Raw genomic sequence first — 25,390 nt, 5'->3', positions numbered from 1 at the left:
ATTTCAGAGCTCCTTCCCTACCATCACTCTTTCCTCTTCCCTCTGTCCTCCTTCCCTCCCTCCTTCCCAGGTCAATTCCCTCTGCCCTCCCTCGCTCCCCGTGCTGCCCAGCTCTGAGGCTCCTTGGATCGGGAGCAGCCTCGCCCCGCTCCCAGCAGGAGCTCTGCATCCCTCAAGACCGCTCCACGCCGCTTATCTCCGGGCCAAGCGACCCAGACGCAGCCCCTTTGCACCCGACCCCGCTCCGGACTTCCGCACTCCGGGTTTCTCCGGCGTCTCCCGCTCCGCTCCATTCCGCTTCGCCGTTCCGCGTTTCCCCGCCGACCGCGCCAGGCCCCGCCCCGCGGCTCCGGTTTCAGCCGCTGCTACAGGGACCCCCAAGATGGAAACGCAGGGGCTGCCCGCCGCGGAGGCGGCCCGGGCTCGGCCCGGCGCCCAACATGGCGGCCCCGCCGCGCCGCCCGCAGCCCCGCGCCGCCCTCCGCCTCCGCCCGACTGGGACCCGGCGGCCTCCGCCGCCGCCTCCTCCTCTGCCGCCAGCAGCGCCGCGTCGGGCCTCTACGTGAGCTTCCCGGTGCTGCTGGTGGAGGAGAAGCCGGAGCCCGGCGCCGGCCCGGCGCCCAGCCCCAGCGCTCCGCCGGCGGGCCCCGCGCCCGACGGCGACGGGCTGCTGCTCGTCCTTAACGTGGTGCGCGGCAACACCGAGCCCGACTCGGGCGGCGGGGAAGCGGGGCGCGCCCAGCCCGGCCCTCCGTCCGCGGAGCAGCCCGAGGAAGGCCCCGGCTCCGCGCCGCCGCCGCCGCCTCCTCCGCCTCGTCCTCCCCCGCCGCCCCGCGACGGGGACGGCGGCGCGGACGGCGGCGCGGAGGACGGCTCCTTCTCGGGGACCATCACCATCAACAACCAGAGCCTGCTGGTGCGCATCGAGAACGGCGTGCTGACGCTGGGGCCCGAGCAGGCCGCGAGCACCGCGCCGCCCCCGGCCCCGCCGCCTCCGCCCGCCGCCTCCTCCGGCCCCGCCGAGCCCCCTCCGGGCGTCCCGCGGCCGCGCTCCCCGCCGGTCTTCCCCTGCCCTGAGCCGCGCTGCGGGGAGGCCTTCCCCCGCAAGCAGCAGCTGCGGCTGCACCGCCTCACGGCGCACGGAGGCGGAGGGGAGGACGGGCGCGGGGCGGCGGCGGCGGGGGCGGCTCGGCCCTTCGGCTGCCCGGTGCCGGGCTGCGCCTGGTCCTTCGCCACGGCCTACAAACTGCGGCGGCACCTGCACTCGCACGACAAACTGCGGCCCTTCGCCTGCGCCGCGCCCGGCTGCTCCAAGCGCTTCACCACCGTCTACAACCTGCGGGCCCACAGCCGCGCCCACGAGCAGGAGGCGGCGCACAAGTGCGAGGCGTGCGGGCAGCGCTTCCCCAGCGCCGCCCGCCTCGCCGCCCACCGCCGCCGCAGCCACCTGGAGCCCGAGCGGCCCTACCGCTGCGACTTCCCCGGTAAGCCGCGCCCGGAGCCGGGCCCGCGGGGTCTGCGCTTTCCCCGCCCTCTTTTCCCCTATACGGCAGCCCCTGGGGTAGCACGGGGTCCCAGCTCCGCTGGCTTTGCTTCCCTGTTGCCTTTCCTCCCCCTTTGGAGCTTCTAGGAAAGCCCCCGCTCCCCGACGCCCTCTTTAATGAGGGGGGAGGCTTGGGATCTGGGGTGCTGCTGTGATGGGGTAGTGGAACGCCAGCAGTGGAAGCACCAGCCTTGGGTTGTGCATCTTATGCAGGCTTTGGTTGCCTGCTCTGGCTGAGTGACTGTAATCCCTGAGAGTAACGTGGTTCAGGACTGTGCTGTTTGTCTCTTCTTTGTGTGTCTGGATGTAACATTGGGGAGGGCCGTTAGGAAAACTTTCTTCTCAGAGTTCCTGTCTCACTTGCCTACCAACCTGGTGCGCTGTTTGTTTCCTGTCTCTCCCCAGGCTGTGAAAGGACGTTCATCACAGTGAGCGCGCTGTTCTCCCACAATCGGGCCCACTTCAGGGAGCAGGAGCAGTTCTCTTGCTCGTTCCCGGGCTGTAACAAGCAGTATGACAAAGCGTGTCGGCTGAAAATCCACATGAGGAGCCACACAGGTACTCGCAAGGGCAGCATGTGCCTGGGGAAGGCACATAGACGATGGGCTGTGAACAGCAGGATTTGGTTTGCTGGGAGGTTTGAAAGACTTGAAGGGGGGAGGGATGGTGTGTGCTGTTTGGAGTCAGTGAAAATATTTGATTCTAGGGCTTTTGGGGATGGTAGTCCACTGAACATACTTGCCATAGCAGAGGTAGCAGTTAAGATGGCTTTTGGCACATGAACTTGTTCAGAAAGAATATTCTAGCTCTATTTTCAAGTTCCTAGACATTCAAAGCAATATGTAAATTTGAATCTTTTTGAAAATAAATTGCTAAAAGCACCTCTCAGAATACACAAAATGTCTGCACTAAGATTTGGAGCAGCAAAAAGGTCAGTCATAATTCAAGCGAGCACACCTGACTTGCAAGAACACTAGTTGTACACAAGAACACTAAGTTGTAGTCCTGTGTGTACTTGTCCTGGGCTTTCCTGATTTCAAGGCTCTGTAGTTTAAGCGTCACTTCCATTAAGTGAAGCTTCATAGAAGTGATGGAAGCTAACTTCAAGTTCTTTGTATTGTAATCAGCATAGAAGTTGTGAGAACAGGAAAGGAGCTTCCAGTTGTTTGTTTTGAACAGTGCTGTCACTGGCTATCGGAGCACGTTCAAAGTGGCTGTGGGGTACTGGGAAAAGCATCTGGGAGAAAATAAGAGAACTGGAGGTCAGGTTTTGGAAAACAAGTGAGGAAGTGTAGGATGGGCTGTGCTGAATGCAAAGAGCACAAAACTGAGGCCATGGGTTTCAGATAAGATGGACTAATAACAATCCATGCTCTGTGATGCGTATGGAAACGTGCAGTGGCTTTGAGGTAAAGAAAATGCTGACTGTAGCAGAGGGGTCTGGGCATCACTACTTGCATGTGATTTACCTGAGATGGTGGTTGAGCCGTGTAGTATTAAAGTAATTGAATTTAAGCAGCATTGGGGATTTCTTAATCTAATGCCAGTGTGTGATTTGGTGTTACTAATGTAACCTTTCTTTGCTTAAGGTGAAAGGCCTTTTATCTGTGACTTCGAAGGCTGTGGCTGGTCTTTTACCAGCATGTCCAAGCTGCTGCGACACAAGAGGTAGCGTTTTCTGATTGTGCTGTTTGTTCTGTCACTCCCTGTTAGTTTGTTAGGTTTTGTTTTTCCTTCTGATAGTCAGGCAGTGGATGCAGTCTTGCTGATGACGATTACCTTCTGTTGTAGGAAGCACGAAGATGACAGGAGGTTCACGTGTCCGGTAGAAGGCTGTGGGAAGTCCTTCACAAGAGCAGAACACTTGAAAGGCCACAGCATAACCCACCTTGGTACAAAGCCATTTGAGTGCCCAGTAGAAGGTACTGTTCAACTCTTGTGTTAACCGGTTACTGGTGTGTGCTGCGTGAATAAAGGCTATGCTAGTTACAGGATCAGAGGGAGTCTTCTAACAGAGTCCGAAGAGGTAAAACTGAAGGTCCATTGCTTCAGTAGGACTCCAGGAATGTAGAAGATTGGGTCTGATCTGGAATATTCAACTTCCCAAAGTAAAACAGCTCTACTTGGTGGTTGTTTCTCCTTTTAATGGTTTTACCAGCAGTTGTCACCAAGCTTTATCACTTAAAATGCCACAGTGGGAGAGGAATATACTGAGCGACAGCATTTCTTCTTGTCAGAAATAGCTTGCTGAGCTGTCCTATCCAGTGAGCTGTCCTTGATGTAAAACAAGAAGTCTGTATATTTGGCTTTCTTCTGATTGCTCTGAATGTATGTCCAGATGTTACAGACCAACAGGGAGTTCTGCAGCGCTGTTGTGATTTGTTTAGTGAAGACACTAAGCCTGAAGGTCAAATTGAAACTGGATGAATCTTTAAGGCCATCTGTATCTTCTTGCAGGCTGTTGTGCAAAATTCTCAGCACGGAGTAGTCTGTACATTCACTCCAAAAAACACCTTCAGGATGTGGACTCGTTAAAGACTCGCTGCCCTATATCGAGCTGTAATAAATTGTTCACTTCCAAGCACAGTATGAAGACACACATGGTCAAACAACACAACTTCAGCCCAGGTAAGGGGTCTGTTTCAAACTGCGAGGTGCAGCAGAACACCTCAATGTCTCTAAAAGCTTCCTCCTCTGATCATTCAAATTCTTTCTTTCTCAATGTCTGATGAAAGCTCTGTTTTATAACCAACCCTTGCCCAAAAAGTTGAATTTAGTGTGCTGTTGCTGGTTTACCTTTATTGCATTCCTTAAGAACAGGTAATTCTCTGCTGGGTTGTTTTTTTTTTTTTCTTTTTTAATTTTCACAACTTCTCTTAATAAGTCAGGCCATTTTCTTCCTTGTTTGTCCCAGCAATTAAAAACGTTCAAACCACATTCTCTTGCAGATCTCCTAACGCAGCTCGAAGCAACCAGCTCCCTCACACCCAGCAGTGAGCTCACCAGTCCGGGACACAGTGACCTCAGCAACATAGACCTCGTTTCCCTGTTCTCCAACGTGTCCAGCAACAATTCGGGAATCTCATCAGACATGGCGTTAGTGAACTCTGGAATTGTCACCATAGATGTTGCCTCAGTAGGCTCAACTCTTGGAGGAAACCTGCCCGTCAGTAGCAGTTCCTTAAGCCAGGCAGTTGATCCCTTGATACTGGTGGCCAGCAGCGATATGCCGCAGAGCCTGGACAGTTCTCTCTTGCTGGGAACCGGAGCAACAGTTCTCCAGCAAAGCACTTTAAATTTGGATGATGTACAGACTGTCAACGCGGAAGCCTTGGGTTCACTAGCGTCTCTGTCAGTGAGAAATCCCAGTCAGGATGTGCACGGTTTGACGTCCAGCAATAATTTAACAATTGACACAGCCACTTTGACTCCTTCTAGCAGCCTTGGTGGTACCAATGTGCCTGAGTTACTGACACCAACTAAAATGGAACGGAATTTGCTTCCCAGCTCGGATGTCGTTGGTCAGCAGGAGGGCAGCAAAGTAGTGACTCAGTTTGTTTTCTCCAACCCTCCAGGAAGCTACAGCGCTCAGAAAGAAATGGATCTTAGCACAATGACTGGCAGCTCGTTTTTGGTACGCAGTAGCTATATTCATTTACCCTTAGATGACTGAGACACCCTGATTTTGGGGATATCCGGTGCTACTCAGACCTTCTAGGCAGGCCTTCCTTTTGGTTGTTGTAGGTGATGTGCTTTGGCTTTTTTTTTTTTTTGATGAAGGATGTAGAGCGTTACCTTGAGCAGTGTGTTGTCAGAAGTAGCTGCAGCGTGGTGATAAGTTCTCTTAAGAAAAATTGGAATGCTGGTGGGGAGAGTGAAGGGAAAACTTTTTAAACTAGGGGTTTTAGAAAGCAACCGTCCATTTATCTGAGGATGAAATGGCATTTACAAGAAAACCCAAGGCCAAGAAGATGCGATATCTCATGTTCCTTAGATACAGGGAAAGATTTGGAGTTGGGAGAGTAACTGAAACGTTTTCTCCTCAGTCTTCATTCCCATAGGTGTTTCAAATACTCTCCCTTTTTGCTTTATTATGTTGTTGGAGGCCTGTTTGTTCACAGCATGAAGTGTTCCTTCTATTGCAATGTTTACCCTATTAAAATATGAATGCTTGTAATTATGGAGATAATTTCCTTTTGTGTTGAACTCCAGATATTAAATACAGGGAACTCACTGAAACTAATCAGAAGAGCATGGGAAACTAGAATTCAGTGTTTGCAATTTAAGATAACCGCAACTGGGAACTCATCAATCAGGTTTCATTGTCTTGGCTTGTTCTTGCATTCAAAATCTTTGCATTTCTTGGCTTTTTTTTTCCTTGCCTTTTTTTTTTTTTCTTCTTTTTTCTTTTTAACTTAGGAGAGCAGTGGGTCTGCGAGAACAGACTACAGAGCCATTCAGCTAGCCAAGAAAAGAAAGCAAAAAGGGAATGGGAGCAGCACAGGTGAGAACGCATCGTGTTAAATGTGCTAAATACAATTACAAAAGGGTTGGGCAATGAAATAGGAACTGGTATCTGAGTACACTTTCAAGTACCTCCTCCATTTATTGGTAGTTAAAATAATTATGCACGTGGTGTGCCACCTGTTAACGGTGCAACACCAAATTCACAGTGAGCTTGCAAAGAAATCTTTGTGTGTTCTGAGGTTGTTATAAAGGTACTATCCCTCCGTCCCCTCATCTGCCTTTGATTTTTGTTATTAAAGCAAACAAAAAAGAAGGTTGTTTTGCTTTCTGTTGTTTGTTTTTGATGTACCTTGTGGGGTTTCTTCTGTTCTGTACAGATAATGAAGAGATCAGCTGGATTTGCTTTGCTTCTCTTTTTTTGCTTAGTAACAATGTCTACGCAGTATTAAGGAATTTATTTCATATTTATTCCTTCAGTTATCTAGAAATACTCAAAACTCTCTGTTAGATCGAAGCCTTGTAGAGAGCAGGGTGATATGGGGGTCACGATTTCAGATGTATTGTCTTTCTCTTAAAAAGTAAAAGCTGTCCGACGTGAATTTGTCAGATCAGGTGTTGTCTGTGGCTCTTTAGGCTTGGGCACAAACTCAGGCGTTTGAATTACGTCTGCCCCCTGGTGCTGCGGTGGAAAATCAGTTCTGTTTTTTATATATGGTTTAGTTCTTGCTGCCTCTTGTACCTGCTAGCTCTGTAAAAGCGAAGGTGACAATCCTTAAGGTAAGTGAAGAGACTAATTCTGAATTGAGCACTGTCACATACTGCTTTTTATGTGATGTGCACCTGCTTGTATTGTCTGGTTCAGTGAGACATCACACAGAAAGAGAGCTGCTTTACGAAGCTTAGTTCTAAGTGTGCTTGTATCATGAAACATGTGCAGGTATCAACTGTTGGTGCACTTGTTCATGCAGATGATCGCATTACATCTGCACCTGTTTCTAAAATGGCCTCAGAAAATTCCTATTTCCTTTCTTATTCTGGTCTCCCAGTAATCAGCTTCTCACCAGCTGCTGTTGCCTTCATGCCACGATGTGATTCTCGCAGTGATGGGGAGCCTTGTATTTCTCATCAGTTTAACTAGGCTAAATAAGCACTGGAGAGGGAAGTTTGTTTTTGAAATTGAAGTTACCTAAGCTTTTTATTTACTGTAGATTAAAAAGCAGACCAACAGATGACAGGATTTTATCCATTACATTGGTTTTTGATTAGCTCGGTGGCTTTCAGCTTGCAGTGTAAGGAGCTGGTTCATCCTGTCCTTCACATTTTGTTCTGGAAGTAGATGAGCTTCACTACGATTTATTATTACATTTTATGATTTGAAAAAATGATATGCATAACTTCTCAGGAAATGAATAGCAAAATAAAAAATAGAAAATGCAATTTCACTTCCTAATTCAGTAGCTGCGCAAATACGTCGGCATTTCTGTGCTGCCAGAGAGGAGAGCTCTAAGCTGAGCGGTTTGTGATGTGGTTTTCTGGCATTCATGTAAAATGAGCACTGCTCAGTCAGCAGTTGGAGTTCATCGGCTGATTGCCTTTAGCTGTCAGATGGTGCTTAATTACATTGTACTGTTCCAGGCATTTCCCATGTCGTGCCATTAGTGGTGCAGGGTAAATTAACTGCATAAAATCAAAAAACACAAGCAAGAAACTTCAGCAACTTGCTTCTGACCATCTAAATATTAAACTTTTTTTTTTTTTTTTTTTAAGGGACATCTGGCTCTGGTCAGAGGAAAAGCAAGGGTGGTAAAGTAAGCCCCACCAACTTCTCGTCGTCTGCTCCTGGTGGCCGGCTGGGTGGCAACGTTGTTCTGCCAAACGGAGGGCTGACGATAAGGGACCCTGCCACGGGAGCACAGTACGTGCAAATTCAGCTGCTTCAGGTGAGAACTGAGGGGAGGAAACATCCTTATCCTCTCTGTTATTCTAACTGACACATCTGTAGAAGAATCTAAACGTCATGTACTCCTCTAGATGGGATCCTGAGATCTGCAGCGTATGCTTTCTTCATCAGGGCACTTGCCCACGCTCTCTTGGGAAGTTTATAAGAAAAGTGGCTTTAGAGATGTCTGGAAAAGCCTGAAAACAAGGCTGGTTCAGTCATGCAACTGCTGGGACTAGAACCAATGGATTGTGGAAATGAATAAGACATCATTATTTGGTTTAGTGCTAATGTTTTCAGTCCAGCCTGGATCATATGGGCAGCATAACTGCAGGGAGTGTTCTGTTCATCTTCTTGAGCTGGACTTTTTCCTCCAGTCTTTCTCTTTGCTGACAGTGTGCCTGCTCTGCTCCTGTTCCCCCTTTCCACTGAAAGTCTTACATTGCTCCATCTCTCCCCTATACAAGGTTAATAAGGGTGACGTGAAAAGATTCCCACAAAATGAAGTTTCAGCTGAAACTGATTTTCTTCTTAACAGCTGAAATAAAGCTTAAGGTTTCTTTGTCTAAAAATACCCAATATCTGCGTGGACTGGTCAGTGGAGTGTGCTGAGCAGCACGTTTTTAGCCTGATGCATTTCTGTGTAGTATCCAGAGAGAAGATAAGTTCATTCTGCTTTATTCCTAACAATATTTGGTACAGAAGAAGCAATGGGGAGTGTTCTTCCTCTCTATCTGATGGGTGTAAATGTAACTTCTCTGTTAAGTATCAGCTTCATGCAGCATGGTGAAACTTGTAGATTATTTCTGAGCCTTAAATGTAAGGGAAGGTGAACCATTTCCTCCCTTTTAGATCTTGCTGGTTTTCCAAGTTGATTATCGTAGAACAGTAGGTTGTGTACTGAATAAGGTTTGAATTTTAGTGGTAGTTAGGATTTCTCTTATCTCTCTGGATCTAGGCCTTATACTGGTACAGGCCAGTGGCTTTATCAATTTGTTAAGACTCTGAGGTTGAGTGGAATTTATTGTGCTGAGATGCTTCAGAGTCTTCTAATTGCATCACATTTCTGCCTTCACAGGATGATCCCTCAGGAGAGGGAGATTTACCCTTCCAGCTGAGCTCTCAGTCCTCCTCATCGCATTCTCAGCTTACAGTGGATTTACCTGTTCACATACTTCAGGTACAGCATGCCAGAGCCGTTGGGTTTTATGGCCTCGCTTGAGAATTGAATCGTTTATTCTGAACACTGGTGTTCTGCCTAATGGAAACACCTGGTTTTTTATTAGGAGTTCAATTTCACTTGCAGGAAGCAGTAAGCAGAGAAGTGCACTGCAAGGCTTATCTTATGTGTGTTACCAACTTTTGACACATCACAGGTGGTTGTTTTTCTATCTCTGTTAGTGGGGAATGAATAACAAAATGTTACTCATTTATTATTGGAGTGCCCCATCCTTTTTATCCTTATCCTATCCTGCAGGTACCGAGCAGGTCAAGAAACAGTATCAGAACTGATATGTCTGTAACAGGCTGCGGGAAGGATGGGAAGTGAGGAAACAAAATCTTGATCCTAGATGTCAAAGCAGTGTCTATATGGGAATGGCAGTTAGATGAAGAAAAACAGGAGTGGCAGTGTCTGAATGGGTCTCCAAAGTATGAAGGCTATGGGGGACAATTCAAACAACTGAAGGTTGGGTAAATGTCAGGGTGTTCTTACTGATAAGCATTAAGAGGTGAAAGCACTGAACTTCTTTGCTGTTTGCTTTAACAGGAACCACACAATTCCACTGAAGAGGATGCAGGTTCTGATAACTCTCAGTTCACTGGAAGCACAATAAACTTACAGGATCTGGAATGACCGTCGTTAAGGACAGTTACTTGAAAACCAATGGGGCAATCATGTCTCGACAAAATGAGATAACTCTGTGGGTCTTTTCCTGAGGAAAACAGGAAAACGAGGAATGCTGGATTATGGTTGTGCTCTTTGCGATTTGCTAAAGATGGTTACAGCTGAAAGGTTTTCTTAGGAAGTGCAGATCCTCCTTGATGTGCCTGTGTAGTACAACCCATCTGCCTAATGGTCGCAGCCTGAGGCAGGCTGCTGTACAGTGTTGTTTCAGGGAGAAGTACCCGATTAAACTTCAAACTGAGGTAATATTTACTGTTTTCACAGGAAAGCAAGTATTCTACAGCTAAACAGAAATCCTGCCTACAATAGCTCAAACTTTCTTAAAATTCACAGATATTTTTCGCACACGCACACACAGATTGTTTTGGCCCCCGTGTTTTGGCAGAAAACTGGAATAAAGCATCACGTGTAACAAAGCTAATGCCCTACACCACGAAAAGAAAATGTTCTAAAGTTTTTGTTTTAGCAAGCTAGATTCTGAACGTTAACTTAGCTGTGAATCAGTTTGTAGCTCATGTTGAGTTTCTCCCTTTCCTTGTTCCCGCATCCCAAATAATCTGCTGAATTCTTCCAGCAAAACTTGAAAGAGAAACGCAATAGAATTGTACTCGCCGTAAGTGGTGAGCTGAGACTCCAACAGTGTTCGAGAGAGGTCACTTGTATCTTTGTGTTCCCTTTTTTGGGAGGGATTTTGACCGTCACGTAAATTTGAGCACCTTGATTATGTCTCATCTACAAACGGCTGCCAAGTTACTTGTGAGCTGGCTGCTACCTTCTTATTTTTATATGTTTTATTATTTTTTTTTTTGAGCGCCGTCGACACTCGTTCTTTACTGATATCCCAGAGCATCACGTGCACGTGGAGTTTCCGGCTGGTTTACAGAATATGCAGTTGTTAGAATTTCATGGGAGGGGAAAAAGAACTGTTAGCTACTAAGATCTGCCCCACTGAAAAACTGCAGTTTCTACTGGGGGGCAGGGGGAGAGGTTGTACGTACTGAACTTACCTGGACTGCAGACACCTAAGTAAATAGAGAATTGTGTAGGGGGGAAATAAAAGCACCCTTCGGTTACATTTTAAGGTAGTAATTTAAAGGTTTCTTCTGGTGATGTACTGAATGCCTATAAAATGCTGTATAGGAATTTGATAAAAGGGTGTATGTAATGTTTTTTTTATTTTCAATGAGGTGTGTGTGTATGCACGTATGTGTATATTTTTTACGAAATAAGATAATGTCATGCAGAAGAACGTTGTGATTTTTCTAATCTTGCACATATTTATTTATTTTACAGTTATACTGATGTTGAATTCACATGAGGTCATTCAGAAAAGCTTTTACTTCCTGTGCCTTTTGAACTATGTATGTGTCCAGAAAAATGCTTTTTTTGGTTGATGACTTAATGGGGGGGGGGAAAAAAAGTATACAGGTTACATTCAAGTTCAGATCCCAATTTCTAGACAGTATTTTATCCTCTGGTTGAACCAGTTTTATTTTTCTATCTTTTGTTTAACTATCTGAGCACTGAGGTCTCTCTGTTCCTTTCATCCTGAGTTTACAACTTACGTCCAAGGACTCTCGTTACCCTCTCAGGTAGGGTTTCCAAACCGAACTAACTGGTAGGGGAGATCTTCTGCTTGATGGCTGTGACCACAACGTAGAATCCTCTCCTGGGAGGTAGGAAGGTTGAGGAGGAATCATGCAGAAGAGACTACTGATTCTTGCTGTAGTGCTCACCATGTTCTCTCTGAAAGCTGAGACTTTTCAAGCTCCCAATGCCTGTGTTGTTCTGTTCTCAAGGACCATACCAGTTCTTAATCTAATACAGTGGCCAAGGAACACTCCATCTTTTTACGGGACTTGCAACTTAATCTTTCTACTTCTGAAAATGTACCTCACTCAGCTTTGTAAATGAATGTAAAGTGCTAACCTCTTGGGCCTGACAGTTGGATCACTTGGCTTGAAGTCCATTGCTGGCAATGGATGCCCGAAGAACTACTGGTGCAAAAGGGTTAATAAAGCTTTTTTTTATGGTCAGTTTGTCACCGGGTATTGTTCTTTATATGGTTGCATCTGACGTAAAGCCAATGGTCAGCAGCTTGGTTTCTGTATGGCTTGATTTTTTCCTTTGCTTGTATCTTCACGGTAGTGGGGTGGAGTCCATAATGAAACCCATCCTTCAGATTAAGGCAGAGGCTTCGTTTTATCGTTGTTCACCAGATTTGCGATTACAATAGATGTCTGGTAAGTGCTTGGCTTAGTTGTGCCATGGCAAAATTGTTACCTGGGACACTGGTCAGGTTTGTAGGGATAGAGCTATTTGCATCAACGACTGAATGAGAAAAGCATTGCAGCTAGCAGGAGCCAAAGAAGTAAATAAGAGTATTTTATTTCCTTAGTTAAGAAAAACAGTAAGTGGTCGCCGGACAGTAGCTCCTTTCCTTTGGGTCTTGGGCTAGGAGGAGTTTCATGGGACTGTGAAGTTCTTAGGTTGCAAATAGCTTAGAGCTAGAAAAACCTTTTTCTAGGGTGGTATCAGCCCTGTGTTGCATACTAAAAGCTGTGCTGTCAAGTGAAATAATACAGTAATTCTTCCTTCTCCTTATCCCTTTGTTCTCGGCTTTGCTTTTTCTTTTTCTCCCTGGAAGGTGGGCTGGAACGGAACATCAGCCTTCTGCCGGTCTGCAGACGAAGAAGGGGCACACGTCTTTGTTAGAGCAGCATCATGAACCAGGCGTGCTGGAGGGTTCTCTTGCTGCTGGAGGCCATGCCCATTGCTGGGGCTGTTTTCCTGGCAGGGTTGGGTCCCTCCTCCCTTAATGCCCAGTGTTTGGGTGCCCCATCTTCCCTGAAGCAGGCTGCAGAGGCAAGGTGTGTTCCCATGGATCACTGTGCTTACCTTTTTCTTTACGATCGCCTGTGCTCTTTCCAGGGCCCGTTGCAACCTCTCCTCCTGCAGCTGCTTCTGCTGTTGTTCCTTTTCCTCTCTCAGCCTTTTGAAGGGAACAAAAAAAGGTGGTTGAATTGTGCACAGCTACACAAATGTGCTTTTGACCCACACCTTGTCTAACAGTGGAATGCGGGGGTTTGGGTATAGACAAGGCTGGGTTTTAAATACACTTTGAAGGTTTTTGTTCTGTTTCGAAGGGAGGCAGGGGCCAAGGTTTGGGTCAGATTCCTTCCCAGATTCTTCTCTTCCATCCCCAGAGCAGAATAAGTCTGTCTTGCTTCATTGAATCATTTCAGTTGGAAGGGACCCTTAAAGGCCATCAGTCCAACCCCCCTGCAATACACAGGGACACCCACAGCTCCATCAGGTGCTCAGAGCCTGTCCAGCCTGACCTTGGCTGTCTCCATGGACGAGTTTCTTTTGTAAGTGAAGAACACAAAATCATTCACAAAGCACAGTGCCATGTCCTTTCTACCTTTCATAAAGGTGAAGAAAGACTCAGAGAAAGAAAAAGTAGGAGAAAAATGTCACTGTTTGGCTTTACGTTCTCCAGCTACTTTTCTTGTAATGAATCTGATTCACCTGGGGATGGCCAGATACAGTCAGCTCCCCAGTTACACCTTTGCTGCTTGCAAGGGAAATTTCATGGGTGTAACTGAGCCAACAGAAATGTCTAGGAACATAAATTTATTGTGTTAATTGGCTCCTATTTTAATTAAAAAGCACAATGTAAACTGTAGAGTTCTGTAGAAGGAACACTTGAAAGCTGCCATGGCTCATACAGGTGCCCTATATGTTTAAACAGAAGAATCATCTTCTGTTCAATCAGTTCAAATATTATTAATTCAAATTGTCTTCTTAAAACCATGATTCTCATTGAATTTGCACAGAAGAGATTTTCTTCTTCCAGATCTTGGCCTCTCATTCAGGATACGAGCACCTTCCCAGCCTCTCCTAACACAGCTCTGGGCTGCTGCTTGCTGATTCAGAGTTGCAAGCACTAGGAGCGTGAAGCTATTAGAGGGCTACATTGGGATGTGGCAGTCCTCTGGGCTTTCAGATTACTGTTCATGTTTCCTAGGTTGATCTGACGAATTTGGCTCTTTCAGGGGCTTCGATTTTGATTGTTAATAGTTAAAAATAGAGGCCCTGTTTCTAGGAGGTCTTGTCTTACCTCATTCTCTGTTCTTTTTTTTTGGCTTTTTCAATCTCTGCTATCTTTGCTGGTGGAATTTTCTCCAGGTAGTCCAGTAAATCAATGAGCTTTTTTTCTATCGCCGCTAACATCTCCACTGTCTTCATGCCTTCCTCACTTTCTCCAATGCAGTGACCATAGACCTCCCGCACCTTTTTTCTCAAGCTTGCAAGCATTTTATCCTAGAGATAAGAGGAGAAACAGTGAGATGCAGCAGCTGAGTCCTGCCCGGTAGAACCTCTCTATCCCTCCAAAAGAACAGAGAAGGAAACCAGAACGCTCTCTCTTAAAACTTGTTTGCTTCTTGGTTTGCTCAGCAGTGCCTGTGATGGATGGCTCTGTTGAGCCATTCTTTTGCTGGTCTCATCTCTGGGCTTGCTCCAGCCTGGGTGCCTCTGGGGGTCCTCCTCCCACCGGACAGCAGCTGTATGGGGTGGGTGCATTTCTTCCAATTTGCTGCCTCAGCAATGCTGAGAGAAGTGCAGCTCCCTCCCCACTGCTGCTTTTGACCCAGGCTGGCTCTGCCTGGTGGTGAGGAGCAGCTCGTTGCTGTGCTATCCCACTTTGCTTTGACCTCGGGGCGTACCTGGACATCAGTGGTGTGCTCTCCTGAAGAAAAGTCTTGAACTCTCAGCTTCAGGTCTGCCGCTCTCTCTTCCAATTTGGTGACAGTGGATTTCAAGGTGAGCAAAACTTCTTTCAGCTGCGCTCGTTCCTGATCCCTAGGCCAGAAGAGAGAGGAGGTGTTTGGAAAAGGGTATCCTCAAAACACAAGGTTCCACTGCTGCTTTCACCCTGGTTGTGCCCGCTGCTGCCGGTAGGTGGAAGCATCACTACACTCCATTTCTGGACGACTTGCACCCCGGCTCTGAGAGCACAGGGAGATCGGGTTTTTCTGGGATAGCAGTTACTGCGTGTGGGGGGAGAGGAGCACAGGTAAATAATGCTCTAGGTTTTGTGATGAGTCAATGCAGGAAGTAGATTCTGTTTAAAAACACTTCAAATGAGAGGTGCTTCAAATGAGAATAGTGTCTACCTGCCATAGAAATACTGTACTGCACTCCCTTGGGTCTCTGCTGCCTTCCTCTAGGAAGGGACTGAGTCCAAACAGGCACTGGTCTGGATCTCTCAGGACAAGCCTTGTTTCTGCTTTTGATCTTTACTTAGGAGAATTACCCCATCCTTTCTGTCTTACATCCCCCCGCAGAACACTAAATGCATCAGCTCCCCAGCCTGTGCCTTCAGAGCTATGCAGCAAGGTCTGAGAAGACCACTTCTGATAAGGAAATAGGCTTTTACAATAAGGTGGTGAGGCACTGGCACAGGTTGCCCGGAGAGGTGGTGGTGCCCCATCCAAGGGGACGGCCAAGGTCAGGCTGGACGGGCTCTGAGCACCTGATGGAGCTGTGGGTGTCCCTGTGCATTGCTGGGGGGTTGGACCAGATGGCCTTTAAGGGTCCCTTCCAACTCAAAAGATTGTTTGAAAGTTGGGGCATAGGGACCCCTTCCCACCACTCATCACAGGATCACACTCACTTCCTTTGTTGTGCGTTGATGAAGGTGTGTTGGAGCTCTTTTAGTTTTTTCTCGGTCTCCTGAAAATTGCAGAGGTAGGAAAAGTTCTGTTCCTCCATCTCCGTGAAAACAGACAGCAGTTGTTGGGGGTTGGTAAAATACAGCTCAGGCTCCTGGAATGGAAAACATGTGATAAGGTTTTGCTCTCATCTCCACTGAGCTACATAGGGGCTGGCCTGCAGCTTGGGTTGCTTGCTGTTGGTGCTGGGATGTTGTTTTGCAAACTGCACAGCACGCAGCGTGAGGGTACGTGTACTTATAAAAAATAAAAAATCGTGTTGTGAAGAAAAGAGTTCAGTTCAGAAAAGCAGCATTACTATGAATTGAAAGATGGAGAAGCAAAAGGCCTTAAGGTCTGATGAGGAGTGAGTTGTAGGTTCCAGTTATGCATGGGTGCTATTCATCACATATCTACATATATCTACATAAACATCAAGTATCTCCAAACATCTATATATAACAGCACGTGTAGTGTTGCTGTAAGGGTATAAGCAAGGTAAGGGCATTGCTTGTGCTCTTGATCCCAGTAAACATAACCATGTAAACCTGGAGGCTTTATCCCTACTTCACCCTTGTTCTGCTGCTTTGATTTGAGACTGGAGGAAGGTGCCCTAAAGCTTGCGTGTTGTTTTTCTTTAACAGCATTGGTCAGTCTTGAAAAAGGTGTTCTTTTTCTACCAAAATGTTGCCTAAATTACACGTAGTTTGTAGCTTACTCCCAGAACAAGAGAAGTTTGCCTGTTCTTTGGAATGAAGAAACCGTTCAATATCAAAATAAAATGTTTTTGTGACCCTTTTCTCTCTATTCCAGATGAAAACATAAAACTGGGAGAGAGGGAAGTGTTCCCTGGTACCTTTGCTTACTGGAGTTATTTGTGGCTTTCCCTCAGCAGGACAGTCAGGCACGGCCCCGAAACACTGCTATGTGACCCCAGTTAAATGTGCTTACTTAGGGGAAATTACCAAGCAGACCCTGGCCTAGGTTAAAGAAGTTCTGTCATGCAGCAGACTGGCTCACTGGTTTCTTATGGCAGTGGCTGCAGGCACTGAAAGGTGAGTGTTTTGCACCTGCTGATTTTTTTTTTTTACTCCCGTAACCTTCTCTCTAGGGCCAAGCCTATTTCTGAAGCCTTGCCTCCTCACAGACAAGGGTGGTGAGATTTGTCCTCTGCAGCCAATGTGATGAGCTCAAGGAAAGCAGGTGGCAAGGCTCATTTCAGGGTGCATTTTGGGGAGCAAAAAGTGTTGCAGACATCTGAGTGAGAAATCTTCCCTTTTGGACATAAAATGAAAACTTAATTAATCTCAATGCCTCATACTGTGGTCGTATTTTGTTGCAGGGTAGGGAGCTTTGAAGTGATGGTAGGGTTTTGGAAAAGAGAGGAGGAAAACTAAACCAAGATATTTAAAATATGGGTTACTAAAACCGTGCATATTCATAAATATATAAACACATGGTTATCGGCTATGGTAACACCTCAACCCCACAATAAATGGTTAGAAGGTGAGGAAAATTAGTAACATCAGTACATGACACAGGATAAAGTTAAATATTTCAGTATAAGGCTTCTGACCTCATCTCCATCTGAGCAGATTTCACTCTCTTGATCCTCTGATGAATTTCTGAAAAAGCATTTTTTGTTATCAGGCCCTTAGAGAAATGACAACTCAAAGGAGACCTTGTTCATATACTATGAGCATGGCAAGCAGCCAACACTGACACCTGCAAGCAGCCTCTGGCTCCAGCTGCAGGTAGCAGGCACTTCCCTTCTTGGCTGTTTGCTGTTGAACAGTCCCTGGAGCATCCACAAGTTTGGCCCCTCTTGTCTGTGGGCTGCTGAGGGGTCAGTAGGAGCTGTATCCTTGTGCCATGGGAGGGGTGAAAACCTCGATTTGTGTCCCCTTAGTGCTAAGCCCACCTGTGGCAGCAGCTTCGTGTGAGGGGTGGCCCTGCCTACGGTACAGATGCCTCTTACTGCCTGAGGCCTGTTACTGAAAGAAATGAACGCAATGTCTGCTGTGTCCTTGGGCCTCCAGTGATGACCAAACAAGTGACTGTGGCCAACAGCGGGAACCAGTAACGCACAGGTTTTGTTAACACAAACAGGGCACAGAGAAGCTTTGCTCCAGGATGGTGCCCAGGTTCTACCCTGAGGCCCAGGCTTGCAGGGCAGGCCCTCACCAGAGGATTTGAGGTTGGAGTTCTCTTGGGGGTAGGTACACTGCACATCTGGTGGATTGGAATATCTGGTGTGTTGGTTTGTTCCAGTAAGACCCAGGTCTAGAAATACGCAGAGCAAACATGAGGACTAGGTTTCCTCTATACCAAACTCCCAGACAGTTGAGTGCTCTCTGTATGATTCAAGTCTGTTGTGTTTTGTTCTTTTTTTTCTGGTCAAGTACTTACAGATTTTCTGTTGCAAGTGGTTTCAGGAGGCTTTTGAGCTGTGGTCTGGTCTCAAATGATAAACTTAAATCCAAACTTTCTGCAGGCAGCAGGGACCTTGACATGTTTGCACGATTCATGTCCATCCCAAAGGTCAGACCCCGGCCTGCACACAAAAGGAGATGTACACTTGGAACACAGGGCTGTCCCGTGGAGGAGTGGGCAGCTCTGCCATGGCACTTACCCTTCTCTGCAGGGGAGGCACTTTCTTTGTCAGCTCTGGATGTTGTTTTCAACAGCTTTCCATGCTTTTTTTCATATTCCTCCTGCCATTCTTTTGGAGATAGCTGATAGAGGAAGTCTCTGTACACCTTGTACTCTTGCAGAGTATTCTCAAATCTGGTTATGTCACTGGGGTGGGAAAAGCAGGCGGTTTGTTAGCAGGGAGGAAAGCCCCTGTTTGAGCAGGTTCTTTCTAACCCATGACAGCTACACCTAGAGAAGGGGCAGGGAGCTTGTGTCCTCATGGACACACAGAGATAAATGTGAACCTCTCTGTGCTGTAGGGGCTGGTAAAGGCTAGGCAGGGATAAGCGTGCGATTCTTACCTTTGGAGGCTCATTATTTGGGAACCAATTTTCTGGATCTCTATTATTTTCTTTGCTTTCGCTGCAGATTCTTTTTCAGCACTGGAGAAAAATGCAGCAAAATGAGCCATGAAACAGTTTAGCAATAAGCAAGTAGTGAGCTGAGATGCACATAACACAGATAAAAAGATGGGGAAGAACCCTAGAAATCTCTCTTGTAGGTAAAGACGTACCATCAGTGACACTTGTCTCCTGCCTGAAGGCCCTGCCTTGGCAAAGGGAGCATGGGGTCCCAGCAGCACTTCCAGGTCAGGGTGTTCCTAATTTGGCTGCTGCTAAGACTTTGTGTAATGGGCCAGAGTACCCAGCTTGCTTTGCTTAGGGGACTGTTCCTGCTGTGAGGGGTTAGGGTGAAGAATCTGCCTATTATAAGGGTGTTGTGAGAAGTGATGGGGACAATGGTGGATTCTTCACTGCAGACAAATTGAAGGCTTCAGTAATGAGGGGATTCCCCAGCTACTGGTTCCTTTCTCTCTTTCGTTGAACGTGTGGAGAGAAAATGCTACCAGGACTGTAACTCTGGGAAAACCCAGACACAGCGAATCTGAGGTTGGATATGAGCCAAGCCCTCTGGGGAACGTTAAGCAAAAAGACTACTTTGTCCAATGTAAAAGAGTTACATGGATAGTTCCCTCAACTTCCATTACATTTTCAAGGCTTGAACAGAGCTTTTATGGTTCTCCTTCAGGAACTCATCAAATATGGCAATATCGTTCTCCAGGTTGTATTCAGCCTTTTCCAGTTTTCTCTCCTCTTTCTTTGCTATGTTCTCCAACTTTTGAATTTCTTCTCTCTTTACTCCTATGGCATACTGAAATGAACCCAAAAGATAACACAGTCACATTGGTTGGTCGTTATTAAAAGTGTGTTGGTTTGGCTTTGTTCTTGGTTACCTTACTGCCTTACAGTTGTTGTCAGAGCGTAATGATTCAAACCAAGACATGTCTTAGTGCAAACTAGGTACATAGAGGCCAGGAGATGTTTCAGAAGTAACGCAACAAATAAGCAGTGACAAAGATGATTCAACAGTGTTATAGCACAACCTATTGTTGTGCTATATATGATGAATAATGGGGATATTCCAACATTATTTTGATTTCATAATGGCTCTCAGGGATAAACTGTATGAGTAGAGCAAAAGCCAACAGGTCAGTATATGTACATATTTTGTAAATTAAGGGGAAAACAATTGGATGGCCGCCACTGGGTGATGTGAATGACCTGTTTCACTTCTTAGTGGATTCACGGTCTATGGACTATAAGTGTCTTTAGCACAGGGCTTGGACAATCAGTTAATGAGATCTGATGTATGCCCTGCTGATGTAACCTCTAAGCAATGGGTCTCATGAAAACAAACAAAAACCCAAGGCAACACTGAAGGATAATTAAATGAGCAGACAGTAACATTCTTAAAGAAAACCAAGTACCTCAAGTAAAAATATCTCTCTTCTGTCATTTATGTAGTCACGGAAAGTTTCTTTTTCTAATGGATAATCTGAAATGAAGACAAATTCATCAGACTACAGGGAGAGATTTGGTCATGCATAGAACAGTGAATATGGTAGCAGCTGAGCACGGATGTGGTTGTCATTGAAGCTAGCAAGACTGATTATTTTATTACCATTTTGACACTGGTTTGGATCAGTTTCAAGCGGACTTTCTGTAAAAACAGGAACAATGGAGTGGAGAATCTTATCCTTACAAACATCAAATTTGGTTCTCTACATGTTAATGGCAAAGCTACTCCTCTGTCAGAGGCAGAAAACGATAGGCTCATATCCTCCAAAATCCAGCTCTAGGTCAGCTTAGTAAAAATGTCCCCATGACACAAGGTCCTGCAAACTCTCAGCTGACTTCTACGCTGCCTCCCAGGACTCCCAGCTATTGTGGAAGCCACAGGGGATGCTGGAACCCAGGCTGCCCTGGTGGTGTGACATCTGCTGCAAAAGTAAAGGCATGAGATGGACACAGACCAGCCACACACAGGCTGGCAAGGTGAAGCAAATAACTGCTGTGCCTACAGGAGCTCACCAAGGTCAGCTGGAGCTAACTGCCAGTCCCATCTCCTTTTTGATTTTTGATTTAGGCTGCTCTCCAGCTGAGCAGTACTGCTACAAAGACAGTGACCATTCCCTACCTTTTTTAATGGCTATCTTCCATGAAAGACACTCCTGAAGAGCTTTCAGTCTCTCTTCATCTGTTGCCTGTTTTCTGTTTTCTTCTTCCTCCTCCTTTTGCAAAGCCTTCCTAACCCCTTTTTCCTTTGCCTTGATTTTAACAGAGTAAGTCATTTTCTCATGAATTCTCATGGTCTTCATCTTTTCACGTTCCTATAAGAAGTCAGTTATGCGGACAAATTGATAATCTGTTTTGTCTGCTGTGGTTTTTAATGACATCAAGTGGTTATTCACAGTCTGGAAATTTGCAGCTAGTAACACCCTGCTGATGTAAACCCTCAAGTCTGGGTTGAGAGGGTCTTTTGAAACCCACTCCAGAGCTTTCTGGAAGGTGAAATGTTCATGCTCAGTGCTTTCACATGGGCTGAGGTCTGTAATTCATTGCCTTCTGCATGGTTTGGGCACGGGTTAGGCTGAGGACATTGCTCAGCAGACATCCTTGGTGCCCCTTCTGCTAAGCCCCTCTCCATACTTACATAGTGACCTTGAACCCAAGCTAAAATCAGATTATCAGTCACCTGAGTCTTGCCTAAGCTTGTTTGGAGGCTTCCCTTTGTGATTTACTAACAAAGACCTCTTGGTTTCACATCACTGCTTGACTGCTGCATCAACACTTAGACCTCTCTGAGACACCATAACCTCTCTGTGACTTCCCACCACCTCTGGATCATGTGTCCTAGGGAAAATCCTCAGTGGAAATAAGGAAGAAAGAGATATTGCACAGACCCAGTTCTCTGGTGGTTTGCAATTCCTTGTTTTGTGGAGAGAAACTTCAGGCGTGAAACCCGTGTCATCTTTCTTCCTAGGCCTGCTGGCATGGCAAGAAGCCTTGCATCAAAACTTTCTGTGGATAATCAACACTAGCAGCACTAGCAAGCATCTCCTCCAGGAACAGGAGAGAGTGGCAAACCTACCTTTAAGCATGGAAGCAAAATGACGGTACGTAGGTTGTATGCTAGCAGCTAGCAGGTCTGTGCTCACGCTGCTCTATGTAAGGTTAATCTCGCATCATGGATCTCAGTGAACTTGTAGCTGATAAGAGGGAATCTGAGCTGGATTTAGCAGGTATTGTTTTCCTCATGCAGTAAACCATGGTCTGATTTTGCATTGGTTGGTTGCCTGCCCTAGTGCACCACTTATGTAAACATGCATGTAAAGCATCATTGTATACGTACCGCCTTTGCCTTTTTTCTTTCCTTGTTCCTTATTGCAAAAATATCAATATCTGGAGGAATTGTAAATGGATTTTTCCGTTTCCATTCTTCATTTTCTTCTGGGAATTCTGCAAGAAATGAACAAGGATGTGACAGATGCAAGGCAGAATGTCAGAACCTAGTGCAAAGGGACTCTGCTGCATCACAGCAACACGTCTCTTGAGTTGGCTTCTGGCTGGTGGCAGTTGACTGCTTACTTTAACATTTAATGGTAGCGTTTGACAAACTCAATCCAAGATTAGAAGCCCCAACTGGGGCTTCTACTAAGTGCCAACTGGGTCTCCTCCATCTCTTGTTACCAGTAGGCATGTAGTCCTCTCAGGAGAGGGAATGGGGAGAGTATAAGACATATGTCATTACTGTTAATATAAGCTTAAGCCCTCAGTCAGTTGTCAAAGCCTGAAGACAATTAGTTTATCTGTAAAATAGGAAAGCTTTAGCCAGGCCTGAGTCTGGAGAGCAAAATACTGTTCACCCCAGTGCAGGGAGACACTTGGGTTCATGATTTAATGGTGGGATATAAAATCAATTTTGATAGATGCTCAAGCTCAAATTAGTATCTGAGAGATCAAGAAAAAAATGGACTAAGGACCTCAGATTTTGGTTGTACTAGGAGATCTATCAGAGAGAAGATTAATTCCTTTCCCCTTCTGAGGAGCTGTTGATGGCAGAGCCAAGAGCTGTGCTGCCTTGCATTCTCTCTTCCTGTATCCAAACCTCATTTACTGAAGTCTTTTTTCACTGTTTTCCTTGGGCAGAACATTTACTGAAGCTTTTGGGAGCCTGTCTTATCTGATCGTGGGCAGAAGAGTATGAACGCAGACCTCTCCTTTGACCAAGCAACAGAAATCTGCTGGAGCATCATGACCTTACCTGACACAAGGTAGGTTTCCATCCCAGGTTTAGAAGAGAGACTCTCACAGACTGACTCTTCGTATACAGATGGCATCATTGACTCTGGCCCAAAGAAAACCATAAACAAATTAATCAACTGGGACCTGACAGTGACTGATGCAGTGAGCTTTTACACTGTTGAAGGGCCTCGGGGCTTTCTGGATCTTAACCACTGAGTTCCAGTTCTGATCCAAACCCATGCTTTCATCTGCACTTTGCTGGTTCACAAGCAACAACTTTACTCTCTGAAGCTCTTACCAGAAGTTGTTCTAGCACTGTAAGTACTGTGGGTTTCTTGTGATAAGGCTGAATGATTTCTGGACAGCACAGACATGCTGTAGGAAATTTGCTCGTGTTTAATTTTAGGCTGGCAAACCGGTGAAAGTTAGATTTCTGTTTCTCTGAATCCAATGTCTTTTGTAGTCTTTGCTGCAGGTCCTAGGGGAAAAGGCATAATTGTAATGATCTCACTCACATGGAACAGATAGGTTGTTGTTACAGTTATCCTTGAAGCAAACAAGGCAGAAAGCTGAGTCCAGTGAGGTATTGGTTCAGTGGATGTAATTCTGCTGCTGTGTTCCTGATCCACACGACTATAACCACAGCAGAAAATATCCTCTTCCGCTTGAGCTAGTTTTAAGGCTATTTTAAAGCATCATTATTTGCTCTGAACAGCCTCCAGTTTTTATGTATTTTGAGCTAAACTCATCTGGCCTAATTTCCCTGCATGTCCTTGGTGCGCTGTGTTGCCTATTGGCTGTCTTTCTGCAGCTGCCCAATTAGTGTCTTATTCTTTGCAGGTGTCAGACTTTCAGCACTGATGAGACGCGGTCTGAGGTAGAATTAAAGCAGTTTGTAATGCACCCCAGTGTTTTCTCTCTCCTTCTCCAGTATTGAAGTACACTTTCCAAAAGCCACAAGTAACTCAGATTTTCTCTCTCTGGATTTGGGTGTAACTTAATGCATTTTTTTTCTCTAGGAGTCCTCTATCTGTGCCCTGGCACAACATGAACCCTACTGATATTGCGAGTTTTGGGAGAAAAAACAAAAAGCCATTAGGGCAGGAGTAGGAAGGCAGTGTTCAGCGCATACACTTTGTGAAATATGCGGAGTGGTTGTAGCAAACACCTGAGTGTTTGGTCCTCTTAGAGCACACTTTGACTTCTGTAACCCAAAACCCTCCTCATAAAAACTTTATTGTTTATGGGGTTGTTCCAATTTCTGCTACAGGGAACATGACTGGAAAGCAGGACTAGACAGAGGATAGTGGCAGGTAGGAAATAATCTGTCAGTGAAGCTCCCTGAAACCAAAAGCGCTTTATATTACATTTAGCAAAGGATACAAAGCCGTTTCTAAGATCAACTTATAAATATCCACTTTATGAAGACATTCTTGGTTTGAGATTGTTGATTTTTCGAATAGATTGTTTGCACAGCACTTTGGAAACAATTCCAAACGCTGCAGAAGCACTCGTTGTGCTAATAACAATTATTACGCTCTATAATGCAAATAGAAACTGCTTTGTTGCTGGAATCATTTGGCATGTATATCTCACTGCCTCTTATATTTCTACGCTTCGGTAGCTACACATCAGTGTCCATCAGGACATGAATCAGATAAGGCGTTCAGAGCTTTAATCTACAGAAACAGTTATTCAGTGATTTTCCCTTTCATCAAGCTGCTGTGCAGAAGGAAAAAACAGAACAACAAAGTAAACACGCAAACAATTCTAAAAATGATAGAATAAGATTCATCCACCATCTTCCCAGAGTACACAACAGGCTCATGCTTTGTACACTCGAATAATGCACACGATGCCATGACTCACAGAGAAGGGTTGAGCTCGCTGGGAAATGTGTCCAAGTTTGGAGCTGTGGGGCACTATGCTGGGGACAGATGTGCCCCATGACCCCGTGCACCCCCCAACCCACACGCAGAGACAGAAACCGCTCACGTGTGAGATCTCCCAGTGAAACACCCCTCTGCCTCCCCTTGTCTGAGTGCAGTGTTATGTCTGATGCTGACAACAAAAGAAATTAATGTAGTTGCCCTCCCCCCATTAGTTTTTGGCTTCTCACCTCGAGGACCCCACGCTCCTCACGGCTGTGGCTGGACGGGTACCGAGGCATGGACGTGGCTCGGCGCTGTGCTGTTGATATTCTGTTTGTGCTGCCATAGAAACCTGCGCTCCCGCTGCCGGGTAACACGTGTAGCTGGGCCCCCTGTGGCTGGGACAAGAGTCCCTGGCCTGGTGCAGCAGAGAGAAGGCTCCCAGGGTCCAACTGCAGTGAGAAGCATCATGACACAGGTACTGCCAAGCGTCCCTAAGTTCTCAGGTAGAAAAGGGGCTCAGGTGCTTAACCCCATCTCCACAACAAAGCACTGGGATGTGGAATCGGGAGCTGGAGCCCTGGGCAGTGAAAATGACTGTAGTTTTTAGTCAGTGACTCTGAGCTGTCATTTTTCAGCCTGTGCCTTAGGTTTTCTGTTTGCAAAG

General features: G+C 46.1%; 3 protein-coding genes across 6 annotated transcripts in view; 2 read left to right on the top strand and 1 right to left on the bottom strand.

Annotated features, from left to right (window-relative positions):
- ZXDC (ZXD family zinc finger C) lies at positions 297–11,891 on the top strand. The gene is made up of 10 exons (XM_021409502.1): positions 297–1,484; positions 1,949–2,101; positions 3,133–3,211; positions 3,335–3,465; positions 4,001–4,171; positions 4,492–5,177; positions 5,963–6,047; positions 7,778–7,950; positions 9,028–9,129; positions 9,718–11,891. The coding sequence occupies exons 1-10, from the start codon at positions 383–385 to the stop codon at positions 9,802–9,804; spliced, it is 2,769 nt and encodes a 922-aa protein (XP_021265177.1). The 5' UTR covers positions 297–382; the 3' UTR covers positions 9,805–11,891.
- On the bottom strand, positions 12,224–25,109 carry CFAP100 (cilia and flagella associated protein 100). 3 transcript variants are annotated; one of them, XM_021409507.1, is made up of 16 exons: positions 24,972–25,109; positions 23,151–23,330; positions 22,872–22,955; positions 21,960–22,066; positions 20,745–20,937; positions 20,035–20,102; positions 19,255–19,418; positions 18,569–18,649; positions 18,205–18,371; positions 17,982–18,126; positions 17,149–17,197; positions 15,536–15,687; positions 14,586–14,721; positions 13,979–14,181; positions 12,754–12,847; positions 12,225–12,536 (listed from the first exon to the last, which is right to left on the bottom strand). In XM_021409507.1, the coding sequence occupies exons 2-16, from the start codon at positions 23,224–23,226 to the stop codon at positions 12,423–12,425; spliced, it is 1,833 nt and encodes a 610-aa protein (XP_021265182.1). In that variant the 5' UTR covers positions 23,227–23,330; positions 24,972–25,109; the 3' UTR covers positions 12,225–12,422. The 3 variants fall into 3 exon arrangements, with proteins under 3 accessions (XP_021265183.1, XP_021265182.1, XP_021265184.1); XM_021409508.1 differs by lacking the exon at positions 24,972–25,109 and having other exon boundaries at positions 12,224–12,536; positions 23,151–24,964; XM_021409509.1 differs by lacking the exon at positions 23,151–23,330 and having other exon boundaries at positions 24,972–25,104.
- The window catches only part of KLF15 (Kruppel like factor 15), a 32,814-nt gene continuing 30,457 nt past the window's right edge, over positions 23,034–25,390 (top strand). Inside the window, exon 1 of one of the 2 annotated variants that reach the window (XM_021409512.1) lies at positions 23,034–23,169. The gene's annotated coding sequence lies outside the window, so the exon portion shown is untranslated. Of the gene's footprint in view, positions 23,170–25,089; positions 25,202–25,390 lie in introns of those variants that run through there. The other variant, XM_021409511.1, reaches the window with a different exon arrangement.

Source organism: Numida meleagris, chromosome 11, assembly GCF_002078875.1.
Source record: "Numida meleagris isolate 19003 breed g44 Domestic line chromosome 11, NumMel1.0, whole genome shotgun sequence".
NCBI lineage: Eukaryota > Metazoa > Chordata > Aves > Galliformes > Numididae > Numida > Numida meleagris.
The sequence above is the reverse complement of the archived record's forward strand: the minus strand, read 5'-3'. Positions and strand labels throughout refer to the sequence as shown.

What these genes read in the sequence shown, in the direction of transcription:
- CFAP100 (XM_021409507.1), bottom strand. Translation starts at nt 23,226, where the DNA reads ATGTCTGTGCTGTCCAGAAATCATTCAGCCTTATCACAAGAAACCCAC. An exon ending in GAAGATAGCCATTAAAAAAG is followed by an intron (nt 20,103 to 20,744) that starts GTAGGGAATGGT and finishes TCTTCATTTCAG; the next exon opens with ATTATCCATTAGAAAAAGAA. An exon ending in TGCCTCCCCTGCAGAGAAGG is followed by an intron (nt 18,127 to 18,204) that starts GTAAGTGCCATG and finishes TTTTGTGTGCAG; the next exon opens with GCCGGGGTCTGACCTTTGGG.
- ZXDC (XM_021409502.1), top strand. Translation starts at nt 383, where the DNA reads ATGGAAACGCAGGGGCTGCCCGCCGCGGAGGCGGCCCGGGCTCGGCCC. An exon ending in AAGCTGCTGCGACACAAGAG is followed by an intron (nt 3,212 to 3,334) that starts GTAGCGTTTTCT and finishes CTTCTGTTGTAG; the next exon opens with GAAGCACGAAGATGACAGGA. An exon ending in TACCTGTTCACATACTTCAG is followed by an intron (nt 9,130 to 9,717) that starts GTACAGCATGCC and finishes TTGCTTTAACAG; the next exon opens with GAACCACACAATTCCACTGA.